The sequence below is a fragment of the Eutrema salsugineum genome, unplaced genomic scaffold, assembly GCF_000478725.1.
Source record: "Eutrema salsugineum unplaced genomic scaffold, Eutsalg1_0 scaffold_1, whole genome shotgun sequence".
Classification (NCBI taxonomy): domain Eukaryota; kingdom Viridiplantae; phylum Streptophyta; class Magnoliopsida; order Brassicales; family Brassicaceae; genus Eutrema; species Eutrema salsugineum.
In genome coordinates this window covers 9,885,337-9,909,802 of record NW_006256909.1, presented here as the reverse complement: position 1 = coordinate 9,909,802, position 24,466 = coordinate 9,885,337, and the positions used below count along the sequence as shown (strand labels likewise).

The 24,466-nt window shown below is 37.1% G+C and overlaps 4 protein-coding genes across 6 annotated transcripts; 1 reads left to right on the top strand and 3 right to left on the bottom strand.

Annotated features, from left to right (window-relative positions):
* Positions 1-4: 4 nt before the first annotated feature.
* Positions 5-2,780, bottom strand: LOC18030123 (carboxyl-terminal-processing peptidase 2, chloroplastic). Of its 2 annotated transcripts, none has more exons than XM_024148957.1 (13): positions 2,680-2,780; positions 2,270-2,555; positions 2,051-2,200; positions 1,882-1,964; positions 1,584-1,792; positions 1,430-1,498; positions 1,228-1,346; positions 1,062-1,137; positions 934-975; positions 734-842; positions 541-638; positions 365-458; positions 5-231 (listed from the first exon to the last, which is right to left on the bottom strand). In XM_024148957.1, the coding sequence occupies exons 1-13, from the start codon at positions 2,755-2,757 to the stop codon at positions 106-108; spliced, it is 1,539 nt and encodes a 512-aa protein (XP_024004725.1). In that variant the 5' UTR covers positions 2,758-2,780; the 3' UTR covers positions 5-105. The 2 variants fall into 2 exon arrangements, with proteins under 2 accessions (XP_024004725.1, XP_024004724.1); XM_024148956.1 differs by having other exon boundaries at positions 2,270-2,564; positions 2,680-2,769.
* A 133-nt stretch (positions 2,781-2,913) lies between these two features.
* Positions 2,914-4,625, bottom strand: LOC18030122 (heat stress transcription factor A-1a). The gene is made up of 2 exons (XM_006414129.2): positions 4,320-4,625; positions 2,914-4,165 (listed from the first exon to the last, which is right to left on the bottom strand). The coding sequence occupies exons 1-2, from the start codon at positions 4,602-4,604 to the stop codon at positions 3,047-3,049; spliced, it is 1,404 nt and encodes a 467-aa protein (XP_006414192.1). The 5' UTR covers positions 4,605-4,625; the 3' UTR covers positions 2,914-3,046.
* Positions 4,626-4,825: 200 nt separating this feature from the next.
* On the top strand, positions 4,826-6,429 carry LOC18030121. The gene is made up of 7 exons (XM_006414128.2): positions 4,826-4,956; positions 5,046-5,135; positions 5,221-5,375; positions 5,461-5,581; positions 5,664-5,783; positions 5,888-5,958; positions 6,115-6,429. The coding sequence occupies exons 1-7, from the start codon at positions 4,846-4,848 to the stop codon at positions 6,341-6,343; spliced, it is 897 nt and encodes a 298-aa protein (XP_006414191.1). The 5' UTR covers positions 4,826-4,845; the 3' UTR covers positions 6,344-6,429.
* Positions 6,430-6,602: 173 nt separating this feature from the next.
* LOC18030447 lies at positions 6,603-8,581 on the bottom strand. Of its 2 annotated transcripts, none has more exons than XM_024149876.1 (2): positions 8,320-8,581; positions 6,603-8,154 (listed from the first exon to the last, which is right to left on the bottom strand). In XM_024149876.1, exons 1-2 carry the CDS (start codon positions 8,558-8,560, stop codon positions 6,620-6,622), a joined length of 1,776 nt encoding a protein of 591 aa, XP_024005644.1. In that variant the 5' UTR covers positions 8,561-8,581; the 3' UTR covers positions 6,603-6,619. The 2 variants fall into 2 exon arrangements, with proteins under 2 accessions (XP_024005644.1, XP_024005645.1); XM_024149877.1 differs by lacking the exon at positions 8,320-8,581 and having other exon boundaries at positions 6,603-7,940; positions 7,995-8,242.
* Between the last annotated feature and the right edge of the window lie 15,885 nt (positions 8,582-24,466).

Genomic DNA, 24,466 nt, shown 5'->3' with positions numbered 1-24,466 from the left:
TCCATTAGCTGATCATGAAGCTATGTGTGAATCTTCAAAAGAATACAAAGGTTGTGTCAATGAATTTTACTCATAATCTCAGAACAATGTATGAACAAATCAAAATCATCTAGAAAAAAGCAGGCCTTGGTTGAGATAACAAGCAGCTGCAGGATCCTTAAGGCATGCACAGAATGCCTCTTCATCTTTCGGAAACGACTTTGGCAACGGATGATCAGGAGTAACACCAACCTATTCGAAAAAAACCATAAACAGAGTAGATAAACAACTGAATGTAAGCAGAACATGTACAGTATGTGGTAGTGTAGACACAGAGGGAGTCCCAACAGGACATTTGAATATGTACAAGAAAGTAGTTTCAGACCTTGTCTATATCAGTGTGAGCTGGTGTTTCGTATCGAGCAACTGTTACCGCCAAGCCCGAACCATCAGAGAGCTGAAACACTGACTGTATCTTACTGCAAAAGAGAGGCTCAAGAATGTTACAAAGGTTCAGTCTCTGAGAAGAATAAAAAATCAAGATTACGCCTTTTTGTTTACCCTTTTCCGTAAGTCGGTTCTCCATAAACCAGAGCACGCTTGTTATCTTTCAAGGCACCTGCTAATATCTCGCTGGCACTCGCGGTGCCTTTGTTAACCTGGAAAAGAGAGATTGTATGAGAGCTAAATATTCCATGGAATTTACATCAAGGAGATAGAATGATCCGAGGAAAGGAAAGAAGGGAGCTTATACAAGAACGGCAAGAGGCTCAGAGGTTGCTATAGCATTGCTTCCATCAGTATCATATATATCTCTAACACCTCGACTATCGCAAATGTACACAATCACTCCTTTATCTAACCTGCGGATAGCCAAAGTTGAAGTTTCTATTTGAGAGTTGTGAGTCTTGAAAGTTTCTGATTCATTAGATGAAGTGATTTATGAGGTTTTACCAAATCTTAGCAATCTCGATTCCTTCTGGGAACGAACCTCCACTGCAGCACAAAAACAAAAGTTCCAACTGTTCAAGAAATGGCTGTTTTAAAAACAAAATGGAATGTTTTTTTGCAATTATCATCACCTATTGTCTCGAAGATCCAAGACGAATGCATTGACATTGTTGCCTCTCAAGGTCTCAATTGCTTCTTTGACCGCAGCTACAATGAAAGTGCTCGACTTTCAGAGATAGTAAACCAGAAAGCATTCAAATTTGTAAGAAAGAATCACTAACTTCAAAAGATGTATACCAGAGGCATTTTGATTAAATGTTGTTAGCTTGATATACCCAATCTTAGGTGAATTACTCCCAGAACCAGGAAGTTCACATAATCTTGACTTCACCGGATTCACAGAAACCCGCTCTCTTCTGAAGTAACAATAATCAAGGTAACTTAACGAGCATGAAAACGATAATCAAATTAAGCAAAGAGTAGGGATGGGAACAAATACGTCAAAGACAAGAATCTCGTTTCAGGTCCACTGCGAATCGCTAGCTCAACCGTGCTTCCTTCAGGTCCCCTGCATTTTTAACCAAAGCATTATCCCAATGTGAAAAAAAAGCTTCCCCATTTCTTAATTCAGAATCAATGGGAATGTGGCTCACTGCAACATCTGTGCAGCATCGTAGATGGTAAGAGTTTCTGTGGTTGTATTATCAATGCCTAAGATAACATCGCCAGGTGAAACTCCTGCCCTATTTGCAGGACCTCCTGGAGCAGCTGATATAACAACAAGCCCAGCCTGTGATCCATCTGATGCAGCCGGGTAACCTATCGACAGCCCAACACCAGTAACCGCACCTTGAGTTCCAGACTACCTTCAACCAAAACATTTACTAAACTCTTTACATACAATCTTTTTGCTAAGATTAAGAACACCTGTTTTTTTCCAGGAACTCTTACCCGCAGACTCTGGAACTTTCCTGGCTCCAGGAACCGGGTAAAAGGATCATCTAGTGTTGCAATCATTTTCTTAATAGCCATGTCTAAACGCAAACAAACACCAACTTCAGAAGCAGGATTGTAGTAAATTTGTAAAAAGGTTAAAGCTTTGTTTCAAATTCACACATACATGTCTCTTCTCTAGTGTTCATAGGCTCGTTTCTTAAAGCATTCTCTCTGTAACGAAACCAGCTCTGTCCATTAAAGGTTTTATCGATGTATGCACGATCAATTGTTCTCCAAGCTTCTAAGAAGAGAAGATTCTCCTCGCTAAGACCCCCTAGAGAAACAAATGAAATCAAATTGCAAATCCCCAAATTTTGAGATGGTGTAACAATGTCGAACTTACATGATGGTGAATCAGTGGTAACAACGGAAATGGAGGAGACAAGCAGAACAGACACTAGCCGAACTAATGCGACGGAGACATTCTTTCTGAAATTGACTGAAGATATCATCATAACCTTCCCAGAAAACCTCCTACGATCATTTCTCTCGAGAAGACACAAATATCTATTACAGACGAACACGAGTCCTGGGTTTGCATTGCTCTTTGGCTTGTTACTACGATTTCGAGCATATCTAAAGTTGCTAGCTTCCAAAATCTTTGGAGGTCGAGATACCCACAATTTCACCTGAAGAGACTGAAAATTCTATTACAGCTAAACGCACACAAAATTGAATTAAAAATTGGGATTTCCAGGGGAATTTCAGGGGAGATGCTAAACAAAAGAGTCAGCTTTGCGGAAGAAAAAGTACCTGGACTGAGAAATTAGGGTTAATTTTATGAAGTTTAGTAAAATTTGGGGATAATGAAGAACTCGCAAGGACCTCCATTGAAAAGAGCTTCCCCGGGAAATTCCAACTCTGTTTTCCTTATCGAAAAATGGTTAATATATGACTCGACAAACTGTCACTTTCCATATAAATTGAAAAAACAAAAAACAACTATATTGGCTATATTGTAAATATTATATACTTATATAACTCTTCAATTATCTATCTAAAGAAAGATTTCTGCACAAAGTTCAACTTTTTATACAAAAGAGACATAAAAAAACCCTCTAGTCTTAACCATAAAGTTAGTAGAGAAAGACTATACAATGTTGACACTAAACATAATCCTTTACAATTGCTCTGTCTGTGATGTGAGAAGACCCAACTCCTCTATAAGCTTATCCATATTCCCACCATTTGCGTGACCACTCTCTAGTATTGTTTCATCTCCAAGAACTGGGCTTTGTGCCAGATATTCTTCCAACAGATCACAGTTACTCATCAGTTCATCAATGTCGGGGTCGTGAGATATTCCGTCTACCTGATTCTGTACTGAACCACCGTCAAGGAACGGGCTCGGAGAGATGAATGCCTCTGAAACATCCTTCTCTGTATCCATGTAGTTTTCTGTAGGGAAGTCATTGATGCTCTCCTGTGTCAATTGTGGCATCTGTGAAATCGCAGGCATAACGGTATCTGGTAAGGAAGTTGAAGCAGAGGGTAAGGAGGATAAAGGTTGTCCCGATGCTACGGGTGCATATGCCTGTGACTGTCCTGAAGTTGTGGGCACTACTTCTTGGAGAGTGACTCCAGATACCCGGTTTGGTGATGAGAACCCATCAAGAAAAGGAAGCTTATCATCTGTTTTCATCATGTTCCAGATCATTGACTTTGTCGAATCGCTTCTAAGAGGCTGATACTTAACTATCTGACCATCTGATGCAGCCGAGCTATGGCTATGGCTATGATTCTCATCATCAGCAGCAGTAGTGGTATCTTCTCTGAGTCTCCGCTTCTTATTAGCCTCGGTCACATGCATATTATTATCGGTCTGCTTCTGTATAAACTGAGAGAGGAAAGTGGGATTCTGGACAGCTTTAGCAAGGAAAGACACGATCTGCTGTTGCCTCTGCTCCATAGCCTGAAGACTTTTGACCATAACCTGAAGCTTGTTGTCTGTTGATTGTTGCTGCTGGCGTAACTTGACGAGCTCCTGCATCAGCACGTTCTTGTCTCTCTTAAGCTGTTCAACCTCTTCCTCGAGCCCGAATTTCCCAACCTCAACACAAGAAGATAATACAGCCATTGGACCTTGACCCTGAGATAACTGATGGGACTGTGGATTACTACTACTGCTATGTCCCTGAACAGATTTTCTCCGGCTAAGAGTCTTCAAGAGATGTTTTTGGCCCCTTAAGAAACCTTCATTTGCAAATTCCCACCTATCTGGATCCACTTTCCTGAAACCCTGTTCATCAAATTGGCCAGAATCAAGTGAATCAATAGAGTTTCTAGTTTTTATTCTTCTCTGTTTACTGAATCTAATTCAGAGAAAATCAATGGCAACACGTTGCTCGATTGTGCCGGATTTAGAGGAAAGGGTTTTGAGAAGATTCACTTACATAGGTATTCAACTGGCGAACAAAGCTGGAGAAATTGTTGTGCTTGAAGTATTTGGGGAGAAGATCACGGGAAAACTCCGGCGGATCCCAGACGACGAAGCTATTGTTCGCCGGACCCCACGAGACAATCGCGTCCGTCGCCGGATCTTCCACCATGTCATACGTCTTGCTCAGGAAGGGAGGCGGTAAAGCGTTGCCACCAAGCAACGTCGCTGGATGCGGATTCCGTTGCGGCGCCGACACAGCCTCGCCGCTCTTCGCTCCTCCGCCGGTAACACCATCCATCTCGTACGGATAGAAAGAGAGAGACAGAGAAAAGAAAAAGGAAAAAGCAAAAGGGAAAAAGAAAAAAATGGTGAAAATGACTTCGAAATTACAATATTACCCTTTTATTTTCCCTGTGATACCGTGACGTGACACGTGTTATTATGAACAGGTGGGCTTCTTCATTTGGACCCAAATAAAGCCCATAAGATAATAATTATTTGGCGGGAAAGCGTAGGAAGGAGAAGCGAGAGAGAGAGAGATGAGCTCGTCGCCGGCGATTGAACCAGACGCGCCGGATCTCGTTTGCCAGCTCGATAATGTTCAAGGCATGGTCGATGCCCTCGCTTGCGTCCGATGGAAACGCCACCAGGTCTTGTCTCCATCCATTTAGGGTTTTTAATTTAATCGATATCTTCGTTTGATTTTCTGAGCGAATCTCAGAAATCCTCCGTTTTCCAGGATGCTTTAGTCGAGTTATCGGAACACGGAATAGTCTTGATCGTGGAGGAATCAGGCTGTCTTCAAGCCAAAGTTTATCTTCAACGCGAGGTATCGATTTTTTCTGGGTTTTGTTAATTTTTTCGATTCACCAAAAATCGTGAGAATCCGATAAATGTTTTAAATCTGTGAGAAGCTGTTCACGAAATACGAGTATGGAGCTGAAGGTAGGCCGAGATTTGGAATCAGCTTAGGGCTTCTTGTGGATTGCTTGAACACATTCTCATCACCTGGGCACTCAAATACTATAGAAATCAAGTATCCAGGACCTGACATGGAGCTTCTTCTCAAGTATGAACAATCATCATTCCTCTGCTTCTTTCTTTGTTATGCCTTGTGAAATCAAGTATCCAGGACCTGACATGGTTTTAATTAGATCTGTTGATACTCTAAACTCGTGCATCTACTCTGAGATAAGAACAAGACTCCCAGAGACCAGTGCTTGGGACTATAACTTTGAGCAGGCAGGAAGTGCGCCACTTACTTTTACAGTGAAGGTAACAATAGTCTTATCATCGCTTTTTTTGCCAGATACAATTTTTGAGTCTTGAGATTGATTTTCTCAAATGGTATTACTAGTCATCTGCGTTGAAAGAAGCAATAGATGATCTTGAATGGCCTGGATCAAGCGTACAGATCAGCCTTCAAAAGTCTCCTCCTTGTGTTACCTTTAGAGGAGAAGGACACGGAGACCTACAGGTCTTTTTTTGCATCTCACTTCGTTTCTTAATTGGTAAAGTATCAGTCTTTCTGTGAAATGAAATCGAGTCCAACACATTCTCCATGGAATCTTCTGTTGCCAGATAGACTTGATGTATTATGCCAACACAGATCTTCTTCTTGCTTTTCATTGTGATACTGAAGTCTCTTACCGGTAAACCATTAAACTCATTCATTCTCTAACGTTACTTCTTTATATAAAATCTACAGAGTGCGACATTGGCAAAAAGAAGACAATTTGGTTGACACACTCATAAGGCTGATTTACTCATCAGGAAAATAGTTGCTAACGATCTTGGTTTGATTCTAGGTACAAGTACAAGTTTTTGAAGGCAACAACTGCGAATATTCCAGGAAACGTCGTGAGAGAGAACAGGGGAAGCAAACTGACGATAGGAAGAGGAGGAATGTTGAAAGTTCAGCACTTGGTTTCGGTTGCTAAAGCTTTAGCTCCACAAGTGGAATCTGCAGGGTATCAGCCGCCGAGTCGGATTGCTTATATAGAGTTCTTTGTGAAGCCTGAAGAGCCTGATGATTGAATGATTTTCTCCTCATATTAAACTTTCTGTTTGTAATTAATGCTTTGTTCTTTCTTCTAAACCATCGTGTTAATTTTGATATAGAAAATGGCAATTATTTAGTTAAGAGGAGGAATGGTCGAATAGAATTGAGCAAAATAAAAGATGCAGTCAGGTGATATATAACAAAGAAGCAAATAAACTTATGATTTTACAAATATTTTGACTCATTACAAATAATAATATGTTTTCTTAGCAATACTACAATATAATAATTGGCTGCATATTCATAAATCACTAGGAAGCCGAATCTTTAGAAGTCACAGTATAAACACGGCTGAAACACTGTACAGAACACACTGTATAATATCCTGTAAACTTCAAAGTGAAGGGGAATCGACAGCGAGAATCACACCCGGCACAAACTGGTCGACTTACACTATTATTTGGAATCACCTCAAATCCATATAATTTATAATTAAAATCCGGATTAAGCCATAAGTCCCCAAGCGTACATTTGACGTGAAAAGTGATGTCACAGTGATCACATGAATAAAACCAATTTTCTTGGTTTAGATCTTCCTCGCATATATCGCACCAGTACTGTTCCTTGGTTTTTCCTTCGTAACACAGAGTCAGAAAATGATCTTTATCATTCTTGTGTTTAACCATCTTTGGCAAAACAGAACATTTAATGTCTAAAGCAAATTCACACTCTTCACAATCACAGCTTAAAAACATAGTTGCCTTATCTCCACAAGCATTACAGAATTTGTCTCCTGTTGAGTAACTGATGTATAACGAATGATTAGGGTGGCTTTCATGGACAAAAGGCTCAGAAATAGAACCACATCGCACATCGAGGACAACCATGCCATCATCACTTCTGTACATGAAACCTTGAAAATAGTTTTGACAAGCCTGGCAGAAATTTAACTGATCAACTGATGGGACTAGATTCATCGGCATCTTGTAGAAGGAATCTATTTTCTTCCTTGGGAGATTAGCACATTTCTGATGAATGATGAAGTCATCACATTCCATGCAATCGTAGAATGGGCTACAAAATATGGGATATGTGCATGCTTCACACCACATGCATTCATCATTAGCATCACCCTCTTCTCTGAGCTTCAAATTATGCTTCTCGTGACTGAAATATTTTATTACTCCTTCTTCGATCACCTCATATGATTTAAGATGATCTATAGTATCTTCTAATATGTCTTCAACTTCAGTTCCATCCCAAATGCCAAACCTTGTGGCACATCTCATATGAATTGCAAAATCAGGACATTTTGAACAAGAATAAGCTCCACATGTCCAGCTTATCTTTTTCTGACACACTCCACATGTCCAATCTCCAGGGGTAAGACAATGATTGTACTTGATACGATGAATATGGCGATTTATTTTGATGATGCGTGGTATGTCTATACAATTTCTATGGACCATGAAATTGCATTGGAGACATACATAAGGATTTGGATCATCATCCATTATTCCACAAGCATTACAAACAAAAATGCGTTGCGGCAAAAAAGTGAGTGGATGTACATGAGCTTTGGGGTGGACAAGAGTGAAAAGAGGTGGATTCTCTGCACAATCAACATCCACGCTGAAATCACAGATAGAACAGTGATAAAATAAATTATGAAGCTTGCTTCCACACAAGCAACATTTTCCATCAATGTAACTTGGAACACGCGTCAGACGCTTGAGAGGGTGTTTGGGATGACAAGAGTAGTTGAGCTCTGGTGTAGATTCGGCACAATCTTTGTGAAATTTCAAATCACATATGTTGCATGCATAAGGAAACCGATCATCAAGCACTTCACATATATGACAAGTAAACATAATCATATTTGGAACAAGGGATAAACGATGCTCGTGGCTCTTGGGACTTTCAATCGTTACCATAACTTCTTTTTTTGCACATAGCAAATCGATTGTAAAATCACATATAGAACAATGATAATACATTTTTAGCAAGTTACCTCTACAAAGCTTGCATTCTCCATGTACATCTTCATTTTCTGCAACTACCTTTAAATCTAAAGGATGTTGTGGATGATAGAGGCTGAGAACATCTCGATTAGAGTTGATGCACTCCTTGTGAAAAAAGAGTCCAGAACGGAAGCAACGATATCCATCACTATAGTTGTTTGTTCCAAGATTACATGCATCACATTTTAGACCGCGCGTTGGATATAATAGATACAAATCAAAGATAGACATAGATGAAATAAATATAATTTTCTTATGTTAGAATTTTCTATAATTTTTCTTTTGTTTTAGTTTCAAGTAATGATGAGAGGTTTCCTTATATAAATACATAACATAACATGAAATTAAGTTCGACCCAAAAAAAGGATATTAAGTTATTCTTTGTTTACATTGATACTCAGAAAATTATGCTTGTCTTAATGTTGATGATTATGCGTGTACTCAACGAATAAATTCTCCTAACTCATTTTTTTTTTGTAAAAATGGAAGGCAGGTATATTAGATAATTTCAAGAATACATCTAAGTTATTCTTTGCTTAATTAAGAGGACATTCTGATTTCAAAATGGGTTACTAACATACAAAGAAAGTATGAGAATACTTATTTGGTAAATGGTAAACAAGTTAAAGGTCAAATTTTATTTAAAAAAAAATTATAATGTCAACTATTGTAAGAAAAAAAGAAGGTAAACTAAAAACTATCGAACTTACCCATTTTAAAAGGGCCTTTTGGTAAAAAATAAAACCCAAATACATCATTTTTTTTTTAATGCTAAGAACAAATACATCATTTAAAAAAAAATAGTCTCAGTTTTAACTTTTAAGTTGGCTGCTTGAACACCTTTTATGAACTAATCAAGAAAATAGTTACCAGATGCATTTGCTAATAATTTTATTTGTTTCTAGGTATAAATACAAGTTTTTGGAAGAACCGCGGATGTTTCAAAAAACAACGCCAAAGAAAACATTCGAAACAAACTGTCAATAGGAAGAGGAGGAATGTTGAAAGTTCAGCACTTGGTTTCCGTGGCTAAAGCTTTAGCATTACCAGATTTCTTATGTAGAGTTCTTTGTGATGCATGAAGACCATAAAAGTGACAATAAAAACAAGGGGGAATTGCTAAAAATAGGCCACAATTTGATTCCAAATGCAAAATTATATCTCAATTTCAACCTATTGCAAAAATAAGTTCGAGAGGTAGAGAAATTACCATTATCTCCTACATGAGTAAATAATAAAACGGATGTCTTAATTACGATTATAACCCTTCGAAGTCTGCAAATACTAATGACGTTTGCTCAGCAGACTGATAAAAAAATCTACTATAATATTAAATATTATTTTTAAAATTAAAAATTATATAAAAATAATATAAATTGAAATTTGTTTCTATAAATCAAATGTCAACAAGTATGATCTATAAAAATTATAATTTAATAAAAATGAATCATTTTTAACCATCTAAGATAAAAATAAAAAGTGAAAAGTTTTAAACTAGGACTGCAGACTTCAGCAGACTGATAAAGAAGTCTACTATATCATTAAATCTTATTTTAAAATTTTAAAATTATATAAAAATAATGTAAACTGAAATTTGTTTCTATAAATCAAATGTCAACAAGTATGATCTATAAAAATTATAATTTAATAAATATGAATCATTTTTAACCATCTAAGATAAACATAAAAAGTGAAAAGTTTTAAACTAGGGCTGCAGACTTCTTTATCAGTCTGCTCAGCAGACTACGGATCGAAGTCTAGTCAAACCAGAATAATTAACCTAACCGGAATTTTTTTTTAACATAGTATATAAAGAAACTTACCAGTCGTTACCACAAATAAAAAAACCTAGATCACTGTAAAACGGCGCTGCACTCTGGTCTCTCTCGCCGCGACTCTCTCTCGCAGTAAGCCTTTCCCGGCGCTCCCCATCTCTTCTTTTCTGTTTCTGATGCATATGTTGTTTCATATATATCACTACATATATTGTTGCTGCAGATCTCAGCCGGCGTCTTCATCGTTCTTAGTTATCTCTCCAGATCTGTGAGTTATTCGCCATTACATTCTCTGTTTAGTCCGTATCTTATTGTTTACTGGTTTGTCCTTTAAAATTGTTCTTTTGTTCTTTTGTCCTTTTGCTTTACTGTTTTTTTAACAGATCTAAGTAAAAAATACTTTTTTCACAGATTTCGTGAGCAAGTAAGTAAAAATATTTCGTTTTTTTCTTTATTTCAAGATGTACCTTTTTTGTTATTTTGTTGTTTAGCGAGTAAGAAATATTTGTTTGGAAAGTTGTTTTTGTTGTTTTGTTTTTAGCTGCAAAGTTATTATGTGGTCGTATCTGTTTTAGTTTTTTGTTTGTTAACTGCCAAGTTTGTTTGCTTGATCTCTACAGAGTAATGCCGATAAGCTACACCAACAGCTCATCTTCCAAAGCAAGCTATGACAGCGGGTGTGCCAAAGCTGATGGAGACTTTGGGATACCTGAACGATGCTATTGCGGCCTTCGATGTAGATTGGAAGAGCAGGAAGTTCTATAGTTGCCCTGAAATATTAGGCGAATGTGTATAGTTTTAATGAGGTTTTTCTCAATATGTGTATAGTTTTAATGTTATTCATCGAGTATAACTGAAGTTTTCTTCATCGAGTATAACTGAAGTTTTCGTTTGTCATATGTGTAGGATAAACTGGGTCACATCTCCAAATGGTGGGATGAAGCCATTGAAGAGCAGCTGACCATTCTTCAAATACGAATTGACAAGCAGAGCGAAAGCATGTTCCGTGACAACCGAACAGCCCTTCTGCAATCATATGAGAATCGGCTGTATGCATTGGAGGATCGCCTTGCTGCAACCGAGAAGACCATTAGCGAGATCGAGGAGTTCATAGGGTTCATTCAGAGTGAAATTGCTGGAGTGAAAGAAGCACTTGCTAATCGAGGTTCTGATATCCTACTTTGTATTTTTTTAGTTATTTTTGCAGTAATCTCTTGTGTTTTCATGCGTTGGGATGTAGAATAGAGGACCAAGAGACTTGTGTAACCTTTAAGTAGACTAGGTGGGATAAAACATATGTATTTGACTTCTATGGTGATTAATGTTGGTGTTGACTGTTGCATATACATTGTTCATATACTGGGGAATTGCACTTTGTGTATTTTGTACATATGCAGGCCGTGAGTTAAGGGTCTCTACATACAATCTCTAAAACTACTTTTCATATGAAATTAATAAAAAACACATTTGGAGACCCATGAGGGTATCTGCACTGAGGATGCCCTTAGGCAGACTTCGTTGGAGACTTCTTAAAACAGACTTAATATGCAAACTTCTTAGGCAGACTTCTTAACCAGACTTAATATGCAGACTTCTTAGGCAGACTTAATATGCAGACTTAATACGTCAAATAAACTAAACCAGACAGTTTTAAAATTATATTGCAAACTTGCTATAATTGGCTAAACCAATTGCGTTTTAAATAACAAAATCGATAAACCACATTGAACTGGTACGACGGTTATTGAACTGGTACGACGGTTATTGAAATGGTACGACGGTTATTGAACCGGTACGACGGTTAAATAGGTTTCTACGGTCATATATAAGAGTTTCTACGAACACTGTATTAACACAAATCGGTAAAAAAAAAAACTACTGTCGTTTGGAAAATTTTTCTCGGAACTTGTCGCCGGTTTTTACTGTACATCCGTTTACCGTTTAAGGTAAGTCGAAATTGATGCCGACTTCTCTTTTGGATAGAAGTCGTCTGTGTAATTCACAAACCCTAATCTCCTTCGCTTTCTATTCCAGATCTGGTGTCGCCGATGTCCGTAACTGTTTATTTCCGCCGTCTGTTCATTTCCGCCGTTGGTCGTGGAAAGGTATTTGGCTGTACTAATTTCTTATAATTTGTAAATAAATATCTTTATGGGTTCCAAGTTCCTAGTCGTTTGGGTTTTCTACATCGGTTTTTCTAAAAATCGGACAACACCGAGTAGAGATTTCCAAAGTCGGACAAAAATCGAATACCCGTTTCCAAGTTTCTAGTTGCTGTGTTACAGATATCTGTACTTTTTTTATTTATTAAACGGACTTGAATAGTGTTTAGACGAACTATTTTGAAAGTATTATCTCGTAAAACGGAGTTCAAATCGGGTTGTGTTTTTTTAGAGAACATTGTCGGCGGCTAGTTTTGAAACTTTATTAATTACACTATTAGGTCTACAGACTTCAATTGCAGACTTAGTTGGCTGACTTCGTGTGCAGTCTTCTTCGGAAGTCTTCATAAGTAGACTTCTTGAATATTTGACTTCGTTTTGCAGACGTCAGAACAGCCAATGGAAAACCCAGAGTTCCCCCCGCGTCTCTTCTCGAAAGGCGATAAGCCGTCTCCGCTGAAAAGCATCGGTTACTATAGCGGTGAGACGAAGCTGATGACTGCACTTGAGGAAGCACTCACACAAGATGAGTGGGAAGAGATATTGAACTCTAGACTGGGAGTGTTCTTGAAGTTCAGTCAGCTGGATTTCGGCTGGGCATCTAGACTGGTGCATTACATTCTCGGCATGCAGCTAGTTTGCAAGAAAAAATTTGAGATTTGGAGCCTCGTAGGTCTAATCCCGATCCATTTTTCTTTGAATGAGTTCGAACATATTACTGGCTTGAATTGCGAGTACGTGGACAACCTCGAGGATCCGGTGGTTGAGATAACTGATGAGATGCAAGATTTCTGGGAGCGATTGGGAGTCAATCAGGATTTGGGCCCGAGCACTGAAGATTTGATAGAAGCTTGTAAGGAATGCGGGTCGTGGTCATCCGAGGATCGATTGAGGCTAGGATACCTTAGCATTTATACTAGGTACATTGAAGCACGAAAGCCATCTTCAGCTACTCGGGCTAGGTTGGCAAGGCTTGTGATGGATTTAGATGCGTTTGAAAACTACCCTTGGGGAAGAGTGGCCTTCAAAAACCTGATGCGGTCGGTGAAGGAGAAAGAAATTTGGAAGTCGTCGTACACCATTGAGGGGTTTGTTCAAGTACTACAAGTCTGGGTTTACTTTGCTCTTCCCGACTTTGCTGCTAAATTTGGTGAACCTCTTCCAAACGACCCCAATGTACCGCTGATAGCTTACAAGGGATCCAGGGGAAGGAAATTTATGAAAGAGAATATGCTCCGACAGGTAAGTAGTCTGAATTCATACTTGGTTGACTATTATATCGACAGACTTATTTAGTAGACTTCTAGTGCATACGTCTGTAATATACAGCAGACTTCTTAGTCAGACTTCTTATGCAGACTTCTTAGGCAGACTTCGTAGGCAGACTTCTTAGGCAGACTTCCTTAGTAGATTTCTGCATTATACGTTATATCACAGTTTTGATTTCCATGTAGACACGCATTAATAACTACGTTGTTAAGGAATTCTTCGACATGTTTCTGCACTGGAAAATTGAAGACAATGATGAAGAAGACGAGAGGACTGACAACATCATCAAAGCGATGTATGGTCATTTTGGCCCTAAACAATGGACATGAAAAAAGAGTCATTGGCCTCCAACAGGTGTGACCAAGTATGTCAAGTCCGAAGGGTCTGTCGATCTGAAGAGGCGATCGGAATCAGTTGGTGATCAAGGAAGTCGGAAGCGGTTCTGCCCAGCCTCTGGTGAGGAAGATGAGTCAATGGTCACGATTCTGAAGGACCACATGGACGACTGCTTCAACAAGATGTGAATCTCAGATCAAACTACTCAACACAAAGTTGGGAACGGTGGAGCAGAAATTAGAGGCAGTGATCCTCCAAGCTAGGACCGGAGTTACAAAGGAGGATGTGGCTCAGACTGGTGAAGCAGCCGCCGAGGGCGCAAAACCTGTTGGCGACGATCAAACGGACGCGGACGCCGATCCTAATATCGGGGTTAGTCCAAAACCCGCTCCAAATAAAAGAGGAAGGAAACTCCGGAAAAAATAAAATTCCATATTTGTTTTCAAACTTCTCATCGAACCTTACCAATCTGTTTTAAAATCTTAGAAATCGAAAAAATGTTGTCACCACTAAATATTTAATATTTTTATTTGTACTCTTTAATGTTTGATGTTTGGTTTCGTTTCATTGATGTGTGTTTAAATCTTTATATTTGCAGAGTAATTTTATGTCTAAGCAAAACGAACAAACTGATGTCCCAAGTGAGAGCGTGAACGATGGTAAGTAGGGAATTCCAGAGCCAAGCGTCGTTATGGTTGATCCAGCAAAATGCGACATCGACTTCGATCAGGTCCAGAAAGATAAACACGAGAAAGGCAAGAAGGCGGCACAACTGGTTGCTCGTGCGAAGAGTGAACGTCTGCGAAAGTTGGCTCCTACACAACAAAGCCCTTTCAAACCCAACAGCACAGCGAAGGAAATAATCCTAAACAAAAATGTCCGAGGGTGCGGATATGATCCGTTTGATATGAAACACATGAAGCAAAAGATCGGTGTGCTAACTGATTGTCTGAAAAAAGATCCGTAAGTCTTTGTTTTGGAGTTAGCATAAAGCAGACTTTCTATTGTAAAAGTAGTGGATGATATTGTAAAATGGTCATCCGTGGACTGGTACTTCATTCTAAGAGTCCCAAACCAATGGCTAGCAGACACTGTAAGTTACGCGAGTGTATATGATATGAACACAACATATTTCTCTGTTCTTGAATAATTGTTTTCATTGAATATGCAGCACATGGAAGCTGGGATTAACCTACTCAGGCTGCGATTTACAAAGCATCATGAGTGGTTTAAGTCGGACAGGATAACATTCCTCGACTCTTACTTTGCAACGATGTGGAGGCACAAGTACAAGGAGTTCGTGGACTCTCACGCCAACCCTGATGGTTCAGGCAAGCTCCTTCCAGCTGGCTCCTTCGAGTACTACACTGGTGCAGCGCCAACCTACTGCGTTAATAACAAGACGTGGGGGTATGATGTGGATGACATGTACTCGATGTTACACATCACTGATGATCACTGGGTGGCATTGTGGATTTCGATTCCGATGAAGCATATTGTCATTTGGGATAGCCATGCGAATACTCATGCATCGGATATTCAGATTGAGGCTGTTGTGACTCCGATTACCGTCTTGGTTCCCTACATACTCCGTGAATGTGCACCTGCTGAAGACCGTATCAATCTGACTTATGATCCATTCACGTGGGAGCGAATCAAGGGGCATTTGATCCCACAAAACAAACAAAGCGGTGACTGTGGCGTTTACTGCTTGAAGTACCTTGAATGCCATGCTCTAGGGATGCTATTTCCTAAGACCTTGTGCGATGCAAACATTAAAAACGTCCGAGACAAGCTGGCAGCTGAGATATTTGACGAGACAGGAGTAACCGGCACAGAGAAGTATGATTATTCATGGTTGGACGTATACGAAGGTAAGTGATATGTCCAACTATGTATATTCTGTACTGAAAGAGAAAGGACTCTCGTTGGGTGTGGTATGGTTGGAAGTTTTTGGTTAACCTGCCAGAATTGTTGTTCTCTTATTTAACTGTAATGTTCCTAACTAATTTCGGTTTGTTTAGTAATATTTAAAACAATGGTGTGGTTGTATCTTTTGGGAGGCTAAACGCTTGTAATAGACTAGTGTGGCTTTTGTGATAATTCATGTACTCTAAGGTTTAGCCTAATCATAGCTTATTATATCGCATAGTTTATGACAATAATTAAGAATGATCGTACATAGACATGAAACAGACATATTTCAGTAGTGTTTCCCTTACCTGGTGAAGCAGACTTCTTGTGCAGACTACGATCGAAGACTTCTAGTTGTAGTCTTCAGTGTAAGTCTGCTTTTATAGGTTTAGGGTTTTATCTTGACTTCCACGTCTGCAAAAAAAACAGAGGAAATTAACTTCGACCAATGTAACCCTTAAAGTATGAGGTAACATAACACTTACACAATCCGGTCTGGTATGTCCTGGTTGGTGACATTTCGAACAACTGTACTGCTTGTGGATCTTACGGGGTTTCTTTTGCTTATGCCTCAAAATTTCCAGCCAAGTTTGCCATCTTGACTTCCTCTGCTTGCCTTTTTTACGTCGGACCTCCGGAGGTAGACATTGTGTTATTCCATCAGTTTTCAATGCAATGCTTGGAGGATATATATTATGCGAGTACGCTGCATACAAGTAATCTTTGGAGTATGTCGGGCATACAAGAGTGGCCAGATGCATATGCATTGCATCTGAAACGGCTATAACATGAGAGCAAAGTATTTTCTCAATATCATACACGCTACACCCACACTTTCGAAGTTCCAAATCAACGACACAGTTATGTGATCCTCCTTTCACATTGAATCGCCAACCATCTATGCCTTCAACCGTCAACTTATCAGCATAATGTGAACGAATTGCCAACAAATATTCAACTCCTCGAATATGGTTGGTTGGAAGACTCAAAGCATTTTCCCGCCTTTTACAAAACCACTTTGTTAGCTTCGCCCGTAAGTACTCCAACAGGAATACTATGGGAAATCCCCGTGCCCGTTTGAGAGCAGAGTTGATAGACTCTGAGATGTTGCTCGTCTTTATATTGTATCTATCACCTGGAAAGTGAACTCTTGACCACAACTAAATGCCTGCCTCCTCGAGGTACGTTGCAAGGTCAGGTTTTATATGCCTTATCTCGTCCATATAACGGTTAAAATCATGTACCGTATATGCATACGCAACACGTTTGACTAAGTACATAAGATGCTTCCCTTTAAACTTAGTGACAATATTGTATTGCAGATGATAATAGCATATACCGCGTGTTACCCATGGTAAAACAGTCTCACATGCCTTCTTAATGGAATGATGCCGGTCTGAAACTATCACCAACGGATACTCGTCTGTAAAACACTCCCGCAATTTTCTAAAAAACCATTCCCATGCGTGATCATTCTCAGAGTCCACTATTCCAAAAGCTAGTGGAAATATCTGGAAGTTACCATCTTGTGCGGTGGCCACTAGCAGAGTCTCTTCATACTTTCCAGTCAGATGACACCCATCGGCAACAATGACCCGTCTGAGATATTGAAAACCAGCTATGGAGGCTCTGAAGGCTAAGAATAGGTACTTGAACCTATTCTGACTGTCGCGTTCAAGGGCAGTTATAGTACCCGGATTTGCTTCAACGATCAGACGCAAATAAGAAGGCAGTCGGCTATATCCATCCTCAGGGGTTTCGCTCACACATTCTTGTGCATACATCAAAGCTCTATACGAAGTTGTGTAGTCTATTTTCAATTGAAACATCGCCTGCATTGAATCTTTGATGTGTTCTGCAGTAATCCCATCAATTATTCCCACACGCTCTATAAATAACTTTCCAATGTATCTTGGAGTCGTATGCTTTCGGTGAGCCAACCGATCTGAAACAGAACATGTATGACTTTTGACATATTTAGTGACCTAAAACGTCTTTGCTTCGTTCTTTACAGCTGCTCTAAATCTCCATTGGCATCCTTTAACAGCACATTTAGCAACAAACAGATGTCTCGATGACTTTTCAACTCTGAATGCAAACTTCAACATAACAGCCATCAACCTGATCTCAGAAATCAGGTCGTCTTTTGTAGAAAAACTTTCGTTTACTTTTATTTTGTCAACCCAATTTTCTTTAATATCCTCTTTGAGGAGCCGTCACCGGTTCTTCAATCCACTCACCCTCTGAATCAGAATTTGAATCCTCATCCTTCAATTTCCCATATTGGCTGTAGTCCTGATCCTCAGAGTCCTGACCCTCAGAGTCAGTACCGTCTTCCTCCTTTACTGAATCGTTTTTGATGTCCTCGTTGATCTCATCATCATCATACTCATCGACATTTTCATCTTCATCTTCCTCAGTATTTTGATTCCCACTTTCAACAGAACACCCATCAGCAGCATCAACACCACCAGTACGTCCATCATTGTCCTTGCGACTAGATACACAAAGACGTATAACATGCGTCTTACTCAACCCAATCAAGCTCTGTACTTGTCTATCATTAGTAATATGCATAGGAGGGGTATCCGGAGCCATGTTTGCTAACATTGAATCTGGCAATGCATAAGTGATAGATACGCTGTCCGTATTTCCATCCAGCATGTAATCATCTAGAGCCAGAGCTACGAGTTCTCCATGTGTACAACCATCATTCAAGAAGAACAACCTCCCTCCTTTGCGATTATCCACCTCAAAATGCCACGACTGAGCACTCATAACCCATTCTCCAAATACAACAGGCAACTGAGCCGCCATCTGCAAAAAAGGTAAACCACATAAGATAAACCGTGTTTTTCAAGTAACATAGAGCAGACTTCTAAAAAAGTCTGCTATAATCGGCTAAAAATCTAAACATTGAAGAAAATTCATCACTTTCTAATTATAACACATATCAACGTGAAACTCACGTATATGGAACCAAAAAAGGCAGATCAACATGTCCAAACAATATATTTATTTTAGCATATACCATTAATTCGAAAACAAATTTTTTGTTAAAATAATTAGGCAGACTTCAAGTGTTGTTAGCTGTGTTATTCTCCTTCTCCAGGCAGACTTCAGTGGCAGAAGTCTGCTAATATGTGCCAATTACCGTTCAAATCTACAAAAATTATAACTATTAATGTATAACACATAAGCATACAAAATTAATACAGGTAAAGGAAATATACCTTCTAAACAAGAATAAAAATTAAAAAAAAAAATTTCGTCACACAAAAGTTTAAAAAAGTGCTTTTTAAAAACGAAAAAAATGCAGACTTCCAGCAAAACTCCACCCGGTTTCTTTCACGAAGAAGTCTGCCAAAAAGGCAGGGTTACTTTTGCAATTGACCAAATGTTTGACTTTCGTAGTAGACTTCTATATAAAGTCTGCATAAGAAAAAGGTTATTTCTGCAATTGACCAAACGTTTGACTTTTACAGCAAACTTCTTTTGAAGTCTGCTATAAGAGGCTAGAAGTCTTATGTTAATGTGAAGTCTGCTGAAGAAGTCTACGCTACCAACGAAGTCTGCTGCAGGTTATTTCTGCAATTGACCAAAGTTTGACTTTCGTAGCAGAGTCTGCTGAGAGGTTATTTTTGCATTTGACCAATTCTGAATTAAATTAATAGCAGACTTCTAGTCTGCTATAAATTTAATTCGTAGCTGACTTCTTTAGAAGTCTGCTCGAACAGTCAAAGGTGGTCAACATCTTGGTCAAATGCAAAAATAACCTTTCAGGTTAAACTTATCTTTTTCAGACGTCTCCACGAAGTCTGCAGAAAAGGTCAAAGTATAATATTTTCCGGTCAAATGCAAAACTATTCTCGTTTTTCGGCAGCCTGAAATAGAAGTCTAAACGTTGTTTTTTTGTATTCAAATGAAAATTCGCAGACTTACAAAGAAGTCTACTTTCAAAAAAATACCAAAAGGTCAATTGCAAATCTAACCTTTTACGTTGACTAGCAGACTGTAAAAGAAGTCTATTTTTGCGAAACATAGCCCAATGTTAAAGAAAAGATTTAGATGTTTACCTCCTTCCAATTTGAACTCGATTAACTTTGACAGAAGTTCAGAATTTTTGAGATGCACAGAAAGGAAACCAGCCCAGAACTCGGTTATCCAAGAATCTCACAAATATATGATTTGCGAATTCAAACATATCAATGTCGACCAAGAAAGAGATTTTTAGATGAAACCAGATAGAAATTTGAAGATAGAATGAAGTTTGAGGGGCCAAATAAGTATTTAGAGCTTCAAGTGCAGATGGGCAAGCATTAAGAGCTTCCATTTTAGTTGGTAATGGTAGTTGGCGAAATTGAAGATGATGGCATTTTCGTGAATACTTGAAATATCTTAGGATGATTATGTCTTTTTCGAATTACCTAAAAAAATCGATAATTATAAATATAATGGCATTTATGTTATTATATGTGGCTTTAGAAAGAAAGTTAGGAGAAATTAACTAATATTGAAGAGGAAAAAAAAAGAAGTTAAATTTGCATTTGACTTCAATTTTGAGGTTATATGTGCAAGAACCCCTAAAAACAAAATATCCGGTTAAATTCGGGGTTTTGAACCCGACATGAATCGAACACGCAACCTTTTGACCTGGAGTAAGACGCGCTACCATTGCGCCAGGGATCCGGATGATTTACTGTAGTATTTTGTTTCCATAACCTAGTCTGTACAAGTGACACTGGGTTGATAAATTTGCGTACATATATTCTCTGCGAATAATCTCTAATAAAATAAAATAAAAGCTTCTCACTATACATAAATGGATCTCTGATGTTTGTGAACATCTCTGACTTTCTAAGCATGGATCAAATTAACAAATTTGTAAGCAAAAACTAAAAATGTTCTAAGCTTGACACGTGGTGTTAATATAGACGTCCAAGTAGTTTTCTCATTTTTTTCTTGACAACAGTAGCTTTCTCGTTATTTCAAAGGTGGTTGGACTTTTTTCTCATGATTATAAAATCACACTCAAAGAGAAAATAAATCACTCAAGGCATAACCAAAAAAGTCTTCCAGTATATTCTTAGTAAATCAAATGATTAGTGTTTTTTCAATTCCTCCAGAGAATATAGTTACGTTTGTTAAAGAAGATTTTATAGTAAATTAAGCTAGCTTTGCGTGTTTGCTTAATCATACTTTGTAAAGAAAATTAACAATAATGTTGACATGATATCATATAACACCACCATTATTTGGAATACTATATACTATATATATAGAATGCATTATAAAACAATCATTAATGTATCGACAAGAACTCACACATAAATATACGCAAATGTCATGTATCTGCGCCTAATGTAAGCGTTATATTAATGGGGACGTGTTACCAATTATATTGACATTTAATGATGGCCTTGACTCTTTTGTGGACCAAAATCATGATACAAACATACATTAATGCTTCTTATATATGTCTATAAATAATTTATATGTCTATGTCGCACACGCACACCCACACATATATAGACGGTGGGAATCTATCGAATTGTATGCTCATCATTTCAGTATATTATACGTATATTATTCCATTTTTGTATGTATCTATATTCTACTATACATAAACCTAATATTCATGTCTTGACAACAAACCACAATATACATGTAAAACAATCCCTTGTGAGTTATTAGTAATGAACATATAGCGTATTACAAGACTTGAAAGGGATCTATCCTCTATGATGAACTATTCCCTAATCAATATCTTAAAATATTAAGGTTTAAAAAAAAATCTTAATATTAAACTGTTTAAAGAAATTCTATTTAAAGAAAATATTATTTAAATTTTGGCAATTTGCCCCAATTTGATAATCTAATCCTATATTTTTTGTCGGGTCGATAATCTAACACGACATTTTTAAGATATATTCTATTTGAAAAATATAAAACAAATCATTCCTTTAGAATATTGAAAACCAATAAAGGATTGATTAAGTTAATAGAGAAACTAAGTATCTGTCCGCGGCGCGCGGACACAATCACAATCAGCATATAAATCTCATTATAATTTGATTTTTGAAATTTTTGTAATAGAATCATTATATTTTTATATTTTCAATAATTGAGACTAAATTATTGTATAAACATAAATCATAAAAATACTAAATTTTATTATTATTATTTTAAATCGATTAATATTAATCGTATATTAGATTATTTAAAATTGTATGTACCTATTAAGTAATATTATAATAAATAACTATTAAATATAATTAGTAATAATAATAAAGAATAATTAAATTGTAGATGAAAATATAATAAAAAGAAATATCAAAATAAATAATAAGATCTAACACGCAAGTTTTAAGTTATATAATACTTATACAAAAAAATTAAGAGAACACTACTCCATTAGGTATTGTTATATATATATCTGGTTTAGAAGTGCCTTTTTATCCTTGTTCCAACTTGTGTCTAAAATGTGCTCCACTTCTCTCGAATCCGGGAAGTGTAAGAGACATATACATATTGTAAGACTGTTGTATATACAAAATTCTCCAATTATCATTTTCAGATTACTTACTTTCTCTTAAAAATCAGGGCATCATCAGTGTTAGGATCAAGGAAAAGACAGGAAAAACCAATTGCTTCATGTGAATGGATAGTTATTTCATCTACATGCATAAAATGATTGATAGGAAATATACATGCAATATAAAACATGTATGGGATAAAATAAAAATAATAATGACAAATGCTGAGTTGTCTATATATTCTTTTTTATTTACACTCCAATCGGTTAAAACAGAAACCGCAAAAGGACCAGTGAATCATTTGGTTCTTTCTTTGATATCAGCGGCAAATTCTCCGTATGCGATACATTTCAACTTCACATCCCTTTGATTTAAACAATTTAAGTTACAAATTTTGTTACCAAGACATAGTGATCGTGAGAGAAAATATAACTTACTCGAGATCTGTGATGGTGAAAGTTAGTTTCTAAACAATCTCTCCATCAGGGTTATTTTCTGTTTCAATGTTGCTAACATTTTTCATCACACCAATGAGATCTACAAATCAATTATGAGAGAAAATTTTATCATAAATGAACTTCATATATATTTTTTTCTATATATGTACAAATTTATAGATGAAAACACTAAAACGAATATTATAATTTAATCTTACCAACATGATACAACTGAGCGTAAGGAACTCTGTATATCTCACTAAAAGGGACAAATTTCATAAAAGAATCCATTGTCAATGGTCATAGGCTTGAGACTTCTGTCTCAGTAGTGAGAACGATCTGATAATTGTGTCTCGTTGTCCTTCCCTCATTCTTCCATTCAAATGATATCAATCTGAATTTATACAATTAAAACCACAGTCCTTCAGTCCCAACACGGTAAAAATATGGAAAGGCGAGGTTACCACATGAAGCATTAATTCTGCAACCCTATATACAATGAATTTTGAAAAGAGATCAAACAAACAATAAATATAGACAAAACAGTTATATATTCATATAGATAATACTTACATTTTCGTCGACTAAAATGAAATTCATCCCTCGTAAGCCTTGTCGATCAGGTTTATTCCATCTTTTCAAAACTTTTTTTTTTTTGTAAAAACATCTTTTCAAAACTTTGACACGTATTTTCCAATCTCGTCTCGATGCATGTAACTCATCAACAAAGTTATATGTAGTCATGGGGATAATATTTTGAAAAAATCAAAGAAATGGTTGGGAAGAAAGATTAGTAATTTAAACCGAAATTAGAATAAATTATTATTTATTAATAATTACAGAACAGACTTGTAAATACCAAAAAATGTGTCTAACAAAACTAATAATGCATCTGGATTATCAATTTTGAATCCTTATACTCGGTCTAATCCATTAGACACCATCTGTATCCAGTCCATCTAATCTTTCCCTAATCCTGAAATTTTAATAACAAAAAACAGATATACATAAGGTTGGCAAATTACTGTTACACAATTTAGACAAATCTAAATATTGTTTTTTTTTCTTCATAAATCAATTTAGACAACACAGAAAAACATACTTACCTATTGCGCAAGGTTAAAATTTTAGCAATCGATGAATCAGTGATAAAACGGGACACACCATCATCATCATGATCCTTGATAGACACATTCTCTAATATATATATATATATATATTAAAATATACTACGATTTTATAAATAACATATTGATATATCATTAGAAAACAAATATAGCCCCGTCAATTGCTACACACCAATCGGTTAACACACATATAGAAAAAGGACCTTCGTATTCTCTACACTTATCTCTTATTTCAGTTGCCAATTCACCGTGTGCAACACACTCAAGCATAAATTTTCTATATTTTGACAAATAATGTAGTTAAGAATTAGTTAATTAGACTTTAAACATATAGTTTGAAATATACTTACTCGTCATCTATTATCTTAAATCGAATTGATGATGAAGTCGTTCCATCATCTCACAGCGTCTCCAAGATGCATAAAGGTTTAAATTTCAGCAATCGGTGAATCAGTGATAAAACGGGACACACCATCATCATCATGATCCTTGATAGACACATTCTCTAAAATATATATATATATATATATTAGAATATTGTTACATAATATACTACGATTTTATAAATAACATATTGATAT

What these genes read in the sequence shown, in the direction of transcription:
- LOC18030123 (XM_024148956.1), bottom strand. Translation starts at nt 2,757, where the DNA reads ATGGAGGTCCTTGCGAGTTCTTCATTATCCCCAAATTTTACTAAACTT. An exon ending in ACCCTAATTTCTCAGTCCAG is followed by an intron (nt 2,565 to 2,679) that starts GTACTTTTTCTT and finishes TAGAATTTTCAG; the next exon opens with TCTCTTCAGGTGAAATTGTG. An exon ending in GAAAGTTCCAGAGTCTGCGG is followed by an intron (nt 1,793 to 1,881) that starts GTAAGAGTTCCT and finishes GGTTGAAGGTAG; the next exon opens with TCTGGAACTCAAGGTGCGGT.
- LOC18030447 (XM_024149876.1), bottom strand. Translation starts at nt 8,560, where the DNA reads ATGTCTATCTTTGATTTGTATCTATTATATCCAACGCGCGGTCTAAAA. An exon ending in AGAATGCAAGCTTTGTAGAG is followed by an intron (nt 8,155 to 8,319) that starts GTAACTTGCTAA and finishes ATATATGTGAAG; the next exon opens with TGCTTGATGATCGGTTTCCT.
- LOC18030122 (XM_006414129.2), bottom strand. Translation starts at nt 4,604, where the DNA reads ATGGATGGTGTTACCGGCGGAGGAGCGAAGAGCGGCGAGGCTGTGTCG. An exon ending in TTCGCCAGTTGAATACCTAT is followed by an intron (nt 4,166 to 4,319) that starts GTAAGTGAATCT and finishes TTTGATGAACAG; the next exon opens with GGTTTCAGGAAAGTGGATCC.
- LOC18030121 (XM_006414128.2), top strand. Translation starts at nt 4,846, where the DNA reads ATGAGCTCGTCGCCGGCGATTGAACCAGACGCGCCGGATCTCGTTTGC. An exon ending in TCCGATGGAAACGCCACCAG is followed by an intron (nt 4,957 to 5,045) that starts GTCTTGTCTCCA and finishes TCCGTTTTCCAG; the next exon opens with GATGCTTTAGTCGAGTTATC. An exon ending in CACTTACTTTTACAGTGAAG is followed by an intron (nt 5,582 to 5,663) that starts GTAACAATAGTC and finishes TGGTATTACTAG; the next exon opens with TCATCTGCGTTGAAAGAAGC.